Below are 13906 nucleotides of genomic sequence, written 5' to 3' on the forward strand. Positions count from 1 at the left end.
GTTTGTAACCTATGAGGCCAGCACACATTAGCTAGTATTTTTTTTTTTTTTTTGGCATCTTGTACACAAAGAGGGGCAGTGTTTCTTGCTCTGCATGGGGGAAATTTAAAGTCTGTTTTGAAAACTGCCAAACACCCACAGCGCACTAGGCCATGTAACATAGTCCCGAGCATGTTATGACTACCCTCTCAGACGACTATCAATATGTCAAACTTGCAACAAATCACTCAACAGCATAGTTTCATCACTTCTCAATCTGTAAGCATGGAAAAAATTAAGCTTATCATTAAACTAATATTATTTTAAGGTCATACATTGTTTTGGTCTTACTAATCCCCACTAATTTTAAATGGAGTTAAACAACCACATGGCAGCCTTCTGTCAGCTTGTCTTATAAGGATCTCTAATCGATAGAGAAAGAAACTTTAGTGTCTTCATTCTTCACCAGGGTCAAGCTGTTATTTTCATGCCAGCAGACTTTAAGTTTCAGACAGAGTAAGAATGTTTTTACATGTGATCATTCATCCACTATGTGTTTCAGGCGCCATACAGATTAAATGAAAGAATCTGAAAATGTCTTTAACTTTTAATCCTTTTACAAAGACCCTTCAGACTGTCTGAGGACGGATGGCGTCTGTGGGGGGGAAATAAACCGCAAAGTCACTGATACACTCCTTCTCAGGAGTAAGAATTACATTCTAACACCTAGACATGTGTCACATGCTCAATAGTTTTGACATAATAAATCAACAAGGAAAATAATATAATATGGATAAAAACAAGATATAAGATTTTACATTGGACAAAGCACATGCCATTTACAGAAATGAACAAATGAACAGACAAAGAAGCAAAAAAAACAAAACAATTATGCAGTTTAAGTGGTTTTATTTCAAATGACTTTGGACTACATGGAAATAAAGAATAAATAGGTGTTTCTCTTAATTTACAGGTTTATGATTACTCTATTGCCACTTTATATTCACAGCTGTAACATTTAAGCTGTAACAAATACACCGTAATTCATACTTTATTTGAGGTCTATAAAAAACTTATATATTTTTTCCGAATAATGGAAAAAAAAAGCTTACAGTTCCTTCAGTAAAAATGTCCTTTAATTTTTCGCAGCGCGAAATATTCTCCACATAAATACATTAACCCAGAGTATGCTCAAATACAGTAGACGCTGGATATAAGTAAATACTGACCTCTTTTTTCAAGGTATAAACAAACAAACAAACAAACAAACAAGTTAAAATAACACCACATATACATCGCAGAAACATTCGTACACTTCGGGCAGTGCTTGAGAGACAGGATAAGAGAGAGACAGGTTCAGTTCGGACAGGAGCACTTGCACTCGGATATGACTGGGTACTGCACGTGGATCCATGTGCACTTCAATGGGCGCCGGGAAGTACAGTGCCAGCGCAGCAGCGTGAAGTGAACGGACTTGGAAGGTTTACACGTCATGCCCTCGGGCACTGAACACGAGCGCTCTGTGAAGCAGCTGCCCACTTTGATATAGCGTGGCCAAAAGCGGCTACCGAAGTCCTGCCACGCATAAACCACCGGGCAAAAGGCGTACGACCACAGCCACATCTGGAGGCGCCTGCGCAGCTTCTTGTATTTCTTGGCGTCGTGCGCCGTGTCGAAGTCCAAAGCGCGGATCTCTTTGGGCATGGGACGCTGCTGAAATTGCTGCATGGTCCCTTCATTGTCCTCGGGAGTCACGACGGACATAAAGAGCGCGTCGAAGTGCGTGCCCAGAATGCTGCGCAGCTCCGTCTCATTCATGTCGCGCTCTTTGGGGTCGAGCAACGGATCGGGGTCTTCCACGATAGTCCTGACAGGCAGGATGTCGCTAGGGACAGGACGGAGGTAGTACGGTGTTATGTGGTGCTGACACGAGCCGCCTTCTATCCGGAAGCCGAGAGCGAAAAATAGCACGCAAATGGCCAGAAAGTTAGGCACGTTTTCCATGTTATCCATTTGATTTGGCGCGCGAGGGTATCTCGGGTGTTAATCCTGGAGAGTCTGGCGCGAACGTCCACTCGTGCAAAGCGCCAAACTCCTGATCCTGACTATAAAACACTATTAAACTCAAGTGCTTGAGAAGTTCGGGTTGCTGAACGGGCCGCTCCACACGATTAGTCGATCTCACGTAAGACACGTGAGAAGTGCGCATCCACCAAGTCGCCTAGTTGAAGGTCATGCCAGGCGCCAGTGCTGTAGTAAGCGCATGGCTCCGTCACACGGCGCGCGGTCGGCGCTTCGCTCCTCGTTGCTGCGTCCGCGTGTCTCCGCACCGCCCCGGATACGCATGGTGCTTCCTCGCGTTGTGTCGTCCAGCGTCCAACTGAGAGTCGCCATGGCTCGCCCGATTTATGCTCGCCGTTTGTGATGTAACGCAAAAAGCGTAGTGTGAATGCCGGGGGTTTTGCCAGGGCTCCCCCGGCGCCTCCTTCTCTCAGAGGGAGGGGTGGACGGGATTAAAGAAGGGGTGTGTGTGCGTGTGTGTGTATGCGTGCGTGTAGATGTGTGTGTGATGGGGGATTGAGTGGAAGGTGCATACGCACATAACTATCACAACCTGTCCCGATGCTACACCTAGAGAAAGGGTCTCATTACAGTAAATCTACATTTTCCTTACAAACATGCATGGCAGGACAATCATGCATTCATTAACTCATCCATTCACATTTAATCTCGACTAAATTTGTTACACTTCTGGCTGTTGTCTAAATCTGAACTCCACAAGACTGAGCAGCTGAAAGAACAGCAAAAGCAGCAATAGTCATGAGGGCAAGCAGGGTTAAAGAGACTGTGTTGGGAACTCTTTTGGGCGGTGTTTCCGATATTCCTGTATTCCCCTTTAATGTCTAAATTGACCTTGGAGTAATTTTCTGGCCTAATACTGTGACAATATACGTCCGGCGCCAGTAGGATGTGAGGTCTTTCTCGAGACAAAGGAAATGGGGTGAAATTATGTTTCCAAGATAAGAGTGCCAGCCAGCTGTAGTGACAGGGGTTTTTGGTGGCCCCTGCCCTCGGGCAAATACTGCGAAATTGTTGGATCTAGTTTGGACAAGAATCAAAAGTCCATCAATGGACAAAGGCATATTATACAAGATGATATATGGTTCATTTGCCAAAGTTTAACATTAAGTAAATGTTCCCTATTTTTTCATTATATGATGTAATGATCTTAATGTGAAAAAAAATCCCATTATTGTCACTGTCATTCTTTTCCACCATAAACATCTATGAATATAATGATGTACTGGATATTTTTTTTACCTTTTACAGTCTAACTGTACTGTGGGTCATTACACTGGCTACTGTCTGTTACTGTTATGGAATAAATGGATCATTACTTGTAGATACATACACAACTGGCCACTCTTTTGCATATTTAGCACTTTTATGTGTTTTGAATTATTTTATTAGCAGGTTAATTTACCTTTTGACTTGTATCAAAAATATCTGAAGAAAGGAGCTTTGAAATGTAGTCACAATGAGCATCACTTGGTCTTGTACACTCCATGCAAAGTGCTCAGTTCACTCAATCTTACTGATGGATCAAATGGCCCTCCCAGGTTGAGGCACAAATATTCCTGATTCTTTCATGATCCAGCTAGATAAAAATGTAATTTGTTTTTTGTTTAATTCCTCACTGAGACCTTTGATGATCTAACACGAGACCAATTTGAACGCTCGATTTAAGAGCTTTGGTTTCACTGTAGATGGCTTAAGGTCAGTTCAGTTTTAAATGCAAACATATACACAGCCTTTCTTTCCCTCCTGACCTCTTTATTTTCCATTTGTTTTTGGACACTTGGTGTTTTTCCCTCTGATATCACTGAAGCAGTCAGTAGTAGATGCATCACACCAACACCCCAAACTAATTTCAAATAACGTACACCAGAAATATTGTGCCAGAAAATGTAAAAAAAAAAAAAAAAAAGGAAAAAAGGTCCAGTTTATTTATATTTTTTTATTAGACCATAATACATTTAGAGCCAGCATTCATAAGTCAACTCTTAGTCATGAAAACGACTTTAATACAAAGAAATATTAAGAGATAAGATAAGAGATATTTTTTAAGTGGTGTCAGACAAATAACAATTCATAGCATAAATTGGTGATTTATTTCTGATTCAGCTGCATTGCAAAAGCTAATGAGAACAATAGAAACAGGGATAAAAGACAACAATTGTCAAAAATACAATACACAAATAGATTATTTGGATCAATAAATGCATAATTCAAAAATATACAGATATGATGCTTTCCAACGCTTTTGGCTTGCTGTGTGCACAGTATAAAGGTATCGGGACAAAGACACATTACTGAACCTTGGAATGTCAACTGTTTAAACCAAATTAATTTCAGTGAATATTCACAAAATGATTCATTCTTTACAGAACAGAGAGAACATACAGACACACGTGGTAAAGTAGTGCATTGCATCATTAGTTCAGCTGACATCACTGTACAGAGATCGGGAGGATGAAGCAATTTCAATATCTTTAAAAGGACAGAGTTGCAGTAGAATTTTTTTTTTTGAAGAAACAGTAATGCAAATACACATTCGTAATACACTGCAACATTGACAAGTCATAACAGTACACCAGACAAATTCACAAGCTGCCCTTGCTGTCTTTTCCCTACCTGACAACCCTTTTCTGTCCAGATTCCTCAACATACCATTATTAAAGATTAGCCATTCAACATTTACAAAGAGATGTATTGTGGCTGAATGTATACAACTCCACTATCAGTGCAGTACGGAACGCAGAGACAGCATTGTTTTGTGAGAATATAATTCTCAATACATAAAAAATCTCTATGGCTTTGAAGATACCAAGTGTCAGAGTAATTATTTAAAGTCTACTCCTATACCCTTCATACCCTTCACATAATGTGGTACAAAATGTCCAGAACTAAAAATTAAAAACTTCAGAATATAATGTGATATTATAATTCTTTTTAAATCAGGGACAACAGGAGCACAGAAATATGAATTATACCTGCATTGCTGCACAAAGGATGTAAACAGGTCTCTAAAGTGCACTTTTTACGTGCCTGTTCGTAAAACATTAGTGCTTTTGATTGGTTTTAATGCCAGAAAGTTGGCAATCACCCTCTGAAGACACTTGGACAGACACTTCGCACTGCTGACCCTTCAGAGAATATCAAATGCACACCACAATTTGGTCAGAGGAGGTAAACACAATGCAAGTCAGGCAGTTAGTAATCAAGGACATCTGCCTGCTCATTAACTTTAGCTTCTGAAATAAAGTGGACAAGTAAAAAGCTTCCAAAAATCACATTCTAGAGCAAGTCAATTAGGACTGTTTATAAAGATAATTTTCTAGTTTAAGATTCCGAACACATGATCATATTCCATAGCTTATAAGGGTCTTGAAGCAAAAACTTTAGTAATGTGAACTATTAGTTTTTCTGGAGCACCATCTGAGCATCACTAAATTCTGTTTTATATACAACATTCGTTTATACCTCAGATGTAGCTGAAGGTATAAGCGTATTGACAAATACGTATAGACAAATCTGAAAGCTGATTCTAAAGACTGGGAATTAAAGTACTACTTTTCACCTTTCACCTGTTATATCAGTCTATGCAAAGGCAGTTTCAAGTTCAAAGGTTAAAGCAGCACTTTATGTCATGTTGCATTAATAGTAAGTATATTAACAGTCATAGCCACGGTTTATGGGTCCTACAGAGTTGACCAGCAACTTATTTTTTCTTTCTGCACATTCTAGTAATGAATTTTCCACATACTACAACACAGAGAGTCTGCATGCTATAACTGTTGTTACGTAGAGGCTGTCTGGTGGCGATATATGACAAAAACACATCAACATGACACACAATAACGCAGGATGCTTCGTTTTAGAGAGTGCTGCTGAGTATTTCAGAAACAAGCTCATTGGTTTGGTCATCTGAGTCCACTTCCTGAGCTGCTGTGTCTCCTGCTGCAGCTCCTCTGTGTGCCTCCTCGTTCTTGTCTGGCCATTGAGTACCGTCTCTGCTAGGGAATGTCTCGCTGCATGACTCCACGAAGATCCTGCGCACAGTGGGTTTTCTCTCAGTGTTACTGCCTTTCCACTCGTCCATGCTGTAGGAGGAGTGCGGACAAGAGACAGGGAGCTCTAGAGGCAGGTCCAGTTCACTCTGTCGGGTATAAACACCCTCTGAAAGTGAAGGGGTCTGGTTCTCACTCTGGACCCTCAGCCAGCGATGTCCGCTGAAGCAGGTCCTCTGGGGCTGGCCCCTAGACAGCAGTCTGCGCTTGTAGCGAGACGTCTTTTCTGATGATCTGCTGGAGTATGAGGACAGGGACAGCTCCTCCAGGTCTTTTGTGAAGGATTCGGTTTCCAGCATCGGCTTAGAGCAGGCGCTGGGTTTCAGGTCGTGCATCTGCAGGACGTCAGGGGCACTGCCGCTCAGTGTGTGCACAGCCTGATGGGATAGATCCTGGGCTGAAGAATAAACCAAGTCTAGATCTCTTGGGCTCAGAGCATCACTGGAGTCGTAGTCGCTGTCTGTCGGGAGGAAGACCTCAGAGCAGCCTTCTTCATCTGAGACCGCCTGAGAGTCTAGAATAAAAGTAAAAAAAAACAGAAATGTGCTGATAATCTTTATTTTCAATGCACTTAACTATAGTGGCCCATAAAACACATTACCGAGCAAAAAAAACAGCACAATCAACTTGTGAAACATAATTAAATATGGAACAGGAAAGTACGTATTGAACACTATGTTCGTTGTGACTGCCTACTGCATATGTTAGTCTGAGAAATCATGGAAATCTAGAGTTAGAGTTTACAGTTATAGAAAATTTGAGTGTAAATTAATCAACAAATGCTATGTGCGTATTTTATATCATGCGCATTATGATGGTATTTAAATGTGTATCTGAGCAGTGAAAGGCCACTTATATAAAGAATTATTCCTCACTGTAATAACTTCTTAAACTTTTTCTCATTAGAACATATAAGTTCAACTGAACATAACTTGCATAACAGTTTTTGGTAAGATGTCTCATTACAATATTTATGTTTTTTACATTATGAAACACAACCTTGTGATAAAAAACGCTCTTTACCCTCTCTAGCCTTTCTTCTCAACTCAGGTGAGGGAGACGGAGTAGGCAGGTAGTCTGTGTTGGAGGAGATGGAGTCATACTTCTGTGTTATGGGTTCCGAGCTGGCATCCACCAGCCACGTGATAGGCAAACCTCCCAGAGGCTGTTTATAGCGCGCATACTGCAGGGCGTCAATGATCCAGCGGATATCTCGCCAGATTTCATCCATTTGCTGTGAAACAACAGCATAATAATAACATTGTCAAAGGGGTTTAGTTCATTGCTCTTTGCTCAGTGGAATAACTGACTCAAAGAGAAAAACATTGTTTCAAATTATGCTTATGACACGTTTTCGAAATCTGAGTTATCTGGAGTTAACAAGTGGAACGGTGAAACCACATTAAAATGGCACTGTCTAATGTTAAGACATCGAGCCATAAATAATTTTTTTAACCCTAATTTTACGCCAAAGCAGATTAATCTTTCCAACTTTTTTTCAGACATTTAATCTGTGGCACATAAATAACATCTTATAAAAATGTCAGCTAAAAAGCTATTAGATATCAAGCTTTTAATTATCTGCCACCAAGACTTTAAGATATTAAATTTAAGTGCCTTAGAGTGGCTCTTTGAATCTTTACAGTTTAACAAACCTCAGTCTGTGCTAAAATAAAGTGAGAAGCAGAATGTGTTTTCAATCAGAGCTGTTGACTTCCACATAGGGAATCTCCCAAATTCTCATTTTCATATTTTCCATTCTTGAAACTTACTATGCAATTGTATTTACAAGGAGCTCATTTCAGAATGGTGAGGAAAATGTAGAGCAAAAAAAAGTAAAGGGAGATGAAAAAAAAAAAAAAACAAAACAAAAAAAAACCAAAAAAAAAAAAAAAAAACGCTGCAATTTGAGCTCCTCCTTGCAAATGTCATGTGAGACTCAACTTATGGGAATGAGGTCTGACACCAGAGGATGACTGCTTTGGAAAGTATGCTGGTGCTCTAATGACAAAAGGAGGGACTAGAATACGGCAAGAGAAATAAAATGGAAGGGGCAGCTTTCACTTACGAGACAGCTCAATTCAACAAATCAGTGTTCATTTTGATGTTGGCTTGGAGATACTACAGCAAATGGGGGAAAGTACACAAAGGATGGTGTAGTCCATGCAAAACCATTACTTTTCCATTTTTCAGAATAAGGATCTTGTTTTTTGTGGATTTGTTTTTTCTACTGCTAACTTAATTCAATATGATTTCTAAGCCGTTTAAGATTTTCCAAGCATTTCTTTTTTCTTTCTTTTTTTTTTCATTTAAAACTGATTTAAAACAAGCCCTGTCCGTAACACTGATCCATCATGTACTTGTTGCTGACTGGAAATAACTCAGAGATTGCAAAGCTTCCACATATTAAAAGGCTGCACAAGAGTTTTAAGAGCCATGGTGATCAATGACAATTTTTGATGATTTATGACAGATAGCCAATCTGGTAAATTAAGAGATTGAGGCTCCTACTAAAGAAAAGAAATATGTCACGGAATCTTCATCTGAGAATGACACGATTTGGCTCAAATATTTAAAGTGCATGTTTTTGTGGTCAGTCTGTATTAGTTCCTTGACAGGACCTGACAGTGGAAAAATCCATCCCTCATACCAGAGCAGAACCTTAAGTGCTTTGCGCTAATGTGCCATTTTGACAGATGTAGCCCTTCTTTGCATGCTCCTCTGTGGAACATTAAAATGTTTATGCTAATTGATGCCACATTGCTTAGTTCCCTGCATTGATTGGTATTCTTTCTCTCCCCTCGCCACTCTCAGGCGGTGTGTAATCTGCGGTCAGTGCGCCACTTTTTTCCACAGCCTCTTGGATCCGACATCACACAAACACTCTTGTGGTTTTGTGGTCAATCTCAATTAATAGTCCAGACCGTGGTGGTGAAGAGGGATTATTTCAGACTAGTGCACTGAACAGACAGCTTTCTTTCAAGTCCTGTAGCGAGACTCTGTTAAGCTCGTATTGAAATTTCTACACAAGAAAAACAAGCAATTTTACAGTTTATATGTCTAGTAGTTATACTTTACAACATCAATAAACTATTCTAATTGGATTATTAGCTAGTTGTTTTTCTAGCTTGACATTTCGCACACTTCGGTGTGTCTGGGAATATGTGTAACAGCCATCACCACTGTGTAACAAATTATGTTTCATCAAATCTTACTGTAGGCGGTGGACTCATAGATGTGTGATTAAAAGTGATGAAAGTACAAAAAAAATGCGGTAACATCAGAATGTGGCCGTGTGTGCAGTAAAAATACCTGGATATAGTCAAGTATATGCTGGTTTTCTTGTTTAGCAATAAGAAATTCAGTGTCTGTAATGGCCTCTCTTAAATTCTGCTGGGTAATCAAGGTGTCCAGGTCAAGCACAGAGGACAGGCGGCAGTACAGGCTAATAAACTTCTCCTTATATGCACAGAAGTGAACTGAACACAGGGACATGGAGAGAGAAAAACAGAAAAAATTCAGTTATGACATGTTACTTCATATATAATAGACAGCTACGTACATCAGAAATCTCAGTTTATTTAGTCATATGCTCTAAAAAATACAAATAATACTAAATTATCATATGATGCCTAAAGTACTTTAATTGATTTATCAAGAGCACTGACAATTCTTTGAAAGGTCTTGCCTTTAATGGAAATCATTGTGATGGTTTATACATGTATTTAGATATATTCTGCTCCATAGGATCATATTTCAAATAGGATGGTTCAAAACTGTCCAAATAACATTAAACCATCAGCCAAACAGTGAGCATTCTAAGTAAGTGAGCATTCTAAATTACTAGCATGGCTTTGCACATCAACAAGTCTTGCTCTTTCACACAGATTCACAGGATGATTGAAATAAAAATGATTTAGTGGTGTTTGCACAGATCTGGTTCAATTACAATATCAATTACTTGCTTAACCTTTCATCATTTGTACCCAGTCTAGGGTGGGAGGGGTATTTGGCTAGCCGCAAAGCAGACTGCTCCCCTGCTGGCGTGTGTATTTGTGGGTCTGTGTGATTTAGTGAGGCTCTGCTGGGAGTGTGATTAGACGCAGAGGAGGAGGGGGTACAGGGGGAGAAAGGAATCTGTGGATTTTATAAGACCGACTGAGCTAATATTGCAGAGCTCGAAACAGAAGCCAGTGTACCAAGCTCAAACATTTGAAGAGGGAGGTTGAGGAAGCCCGAGTGGGGTGTGTAGGGATTGGTCTGGCCCGGGGCAGTACACACGGAGTCTGAGGCAGGCAGCAGCAAAAGAAAGGACACATTGTGACCCAACTCGAGCACCTCCTGTGTGTAGAGACGGAAGTGCTTAGCCTGTGCAAGAAATAGAAACACAAAGGAACACACAGTTTTCAGTTTAAGTGAAACAACGGCAGCCCATTTTAGCTTAGTGGCCAACAAAAATCAGACAATTCATGTCAATTCCCATAGGTGCAGTTAAAGGATGAGTGCAATTCAGAAATATTTTCTAGTTATACATACATATATATTATTTTATTATATATCATAATTCAGAAACTAGAAGTAAATATAAGTTAGGAAAAAATGTCAGCTTCAGATGAATACTAGTCTCATGTGATTATGACAGACAGGAATATTAACACACTACTATGTGCCGAGGAAAGAAACAAAAGGACGTTTACTCAAAACTCACTGATAATTGAAGACTAGGGGCAATAAACATGTTCAATAAACATACGTTTTGTAGAATGTGTTCATAATTTATTTAAAAGCATTTGTTAATTAAGATTTTAAACTGCAGAATTAGATGTTCTGAAAGAGGTTGTGTTTATGTCTTAATCAATGTAATTGTGTGCCACAAAGATGGCAAAGAAACACGGCAAAACACAATATTGACTTTTTTACTGCATTGTTCCTGTATGTAAAAGTTAGTAAAAACATGTTCATGAAATGTAACACATTTTGATCAAGTACAAAAAAGATATTAGTTGTTTATGGATGTTATTATGGTTAATTATAGCTCGTCACATTTGTAATGAACCCATGTGCACCTTTGATTGTTTGGTTGGTTGAAGGCAATGCAGTGACCACACATTGCTAAACCTTTGCTGCTACTGAATACATGCCACATTGTGAGTGCCATATTCTGAGCTCTCTGGTGGCATGAATAGCATGCAGAGTGTGAACTTGGATATGGACACATACCAGCAGACTTCCATTATAGGGCTATACTAAGTAAACAGATTGTGTGTTCTTTACTCAGTACAGGGACACACGCATTCACATTTTCACTGGTTATTACATGCATGTGGTGGATAAAGTTCAGATTAAAAATGCTAAAGAAGTGTTATAAAGTATATACTTCTAGAATTAGTGATAGCTTTGGTGGATTTGAGCTTTTTAAAAAACAACATCTCTAAGAATTACTCATTGATCTAGAAGTGCCAACATGAAAATACTTACAGGCAGAAAAAAAATAAATGATCCAAAAATTCCAAGACTATGTTGTTGGATGGGATATTTTTTACATGCTCCAAGAGACTGTAAGTAAACAATGAGACATATTCTGCTGTGCAAACATCTTTAGAAGTTTATCTATTTATTATGAAATTAGACTACAGCTTTCTCGTCTAGTTTCTATAAGGCTCACAGGACTGAGGACTGAAATTCCAGGTCAGAGTTCATCTAGATCAAGTCTGCAAGAATTGAAACTAAGCACTACTAGTGAATCCTACTTTTCAGTTCAAAAATTGGCATTGAGTTGGTAGTTTACAGGTAGAATACAGGTGTGTTCCATATCACAATGGCAGGAGATGAAATATTGTCAATGTTACAGCGAAACCATGGATGTTGGCACTTCTGTAGTTAGAGTCTATACGCTGTGTGATGTTGCAGTTGATAAAGTGCCATTAGTCATTTATTGTTTAACTCCCAGATGTGATCAAATACACTATGTATACTTATCAAAAGGTTAAACTTAAATCAAATATTTAAAAAACATATGCTCCTGTGGTGTATATTGATCTTTTGATATAAAAAGTAAAGGTCAGCTTTTTGTGTTTAGTACCTGGTGCAGAGGTAGATTGATCTGGCGCAGCAGATTCTTAATGGCAGTCTGGAGCTCGTAGAAGAGTAAAGGAGTGTTGCAGTCTGCTGCCTGATCTGCTCTTTCCACCTCCTCAGGGCCAGACAGAGTATTCAGCCATTCCCACTCGTCTCTGGGTGGGAAGACATGGAACCCGGTAAAGACACATAGACACACGGAAAAGTGCTATTGACACATCCGTCTCTGCTGCGGTGCCCACTATAGACTGTGCCACTCCACACTCCCATTACATGACGCAGGAGTTTCCAGGAGACAGTGAGCACTTAATGAGCCACACCAGTTCCTGATATGCAGAGCAAAGGCTCAAAAAGTGAGTAAAATGCCACCAACTACTAGACACCCCATTATTTTCAGTCTGAAAGTTCTTAGACAAAATGTGGGAAAGTTTCATTTGTGCCACCCTCACACTGAGCGGGATGCTTTACAGAAATTAGAGAAAAGCTGTGTGAGAACATGTGGATGCCTAGTGGATAACAGACAGCTCTCTGTTATAATCTCTAACGTTCAAGACATTTAACAGTGAGAATACTACCATTTCACATCAAAGAGGTGGGAATGTCTGACATTTTAGAAAAGAAAATACCCTGCCGCTTCTTTTTTGCTCGTCTAAAGTTTGGGTCTCATCAGCACAGCTAGAGGCCGATAAGCCACAGATGGTGCAATAAGGGGCATTTTGGTATAGCTCATAATGATAAATAAGTGTCTTGGGGCTAAGCTGGTGGAAAAAAGGAGAATTTCTTTGCTCCAGAGATTTTCCTCGAGCCATGAGTGGGCATCAGCCTGTGTGAGCCTCCCGCTAGCTTCCACGCTCCGGCCCCATAGTAAATTTAGTTTTACTACCACACTGAGCGGTAGGATAATGCTCTCCCTGTCTGGACCTACCTACCGGGGTCAACAACATGACCTGAGATGAAAATAAATAAATAGCCCCTTTACCGAACAAAAACAAACAGGAGTTTTGTTTTGCTCATAAAAAATGACCACGTCAAGAAAGTATGCGCTCCTGCGGTGAGGGGGAGCATTCCACGACAAGCCAGTGCTTTGACATATTTCAATATTTCATCTTTACAGGCACACGCGATCCCCATTTATGCTATGTACCAATGAGGAACCTGTATGTCTGGTCCTGTGTTATAGAACGTGTACAGCTAGACTTATTCATCAGACATATACTTATCTGTTTTGGACGTGCAAAAAATGATACTTTATATCAGAGATGGGGGACTCGAGTCATATGACTTGACTCGAGTCAGACTTAAGTCGCAAATTTGAGACTCGAGACTTGCTTGACAAATATGAAAAAAAAGACTCGACTTGACTTTGAATTGACATTCATGACTTGAGACTTGACTCGGACTTGAGTGAAATGATTCAGAGATGAGGGACTCAACCTGACTCGAGTCAGGCTTAAGTCGCAAATGAGAGACTTGAGACTTGCTTGACAAATATTAAAAAAAGACTCGACTTGACTTTGACTTGGCATTCATGACTTGAGACTAATTTGTGACGCACATGTGTGACTTACTCCCACCTCTGCTTTATATACAATATATAATAGAATTGTACTCATTTATTGATCTGTTGACTACATGATTTTACATGTTTTTATATGTCTGTTCTGTTTCCAATAAGAAATGTTTATATTAAGGTTTATTTTTCATAAGAACCTCACCAA

General features: G+C 39.6%; 2 protein-coding genes across 2 annotated transcripts in view; both read right to left on the bottom strand.

Moving 5' to 3' along the window:
* Nucleotides 1-598: 598 nt before the first annotated feature.
* nog3 (noggin 3) lies at nucleotides 599-2536 on the bottom strand. Its single transcript, XM_027177471.2, has one exon. The coding sequence runs from the start codon at nucleotides 1990-1992 to the stop codon at nucleotides 1336-1338; it is 657 nt and encodes a 218-aa protein (XP_027033272.1). The 5' UTR covers nucleotides 1993-2536; the 3' UTR covers nucleotides 599-1335.
* A 1451-nt stretch (nucleotides 2537-3987) lies between these two features.
* Nucleotides 3988-13906, bottom strand: part of ankfn1 (ankyrin repeat and fibronectin type III domain containing 1) — a 61579-nt gene continuing 51660 nt past the window's right edge. The window contains exons 20-24 of the mRNA XM_027177715.2: nucleotides 12193-12343; nucleotides 10310-10478; nucleotides 9423-9589; nucleotides 7134-7344; nucleotides 3988-6624 (exon numbers count right to left, since the gene is read on the bottom strand). Coding sequence (XP_027033516.2) covers nucleotides 5918-6624; nucleotides 7134-7344; nucleotides 9423-9589; nucleotides 10310-10478; nucleotides 12193-12343 — 1405 coding nt within the window. The 3' untranslated portion in view covers nucleotides 3988-5917. The remainder of the gene's footprint in view (nucleotides 6625-7133; nucleotides 7345-9422; nucleotides 9590-10309; nucleotides 10479-12192; nucleotides 12344-13906) is intronic.

The sequence above is a fragment of the Tachysurus fulvidraco genome, chromosome 8, assembly GCF_022655615.1.
Source record: "Tachysurus fulvidraco isolate hzauxx_2018 chromosome 8, HZAU_PFXX_2.0, whole genome shotgun sequence".
NCBI lineage: Eukaryota > Metazoa > Chordata > Actinopteri > Siluriformes > Bagridae > Tachysurus > Tachysurus fulvidraco.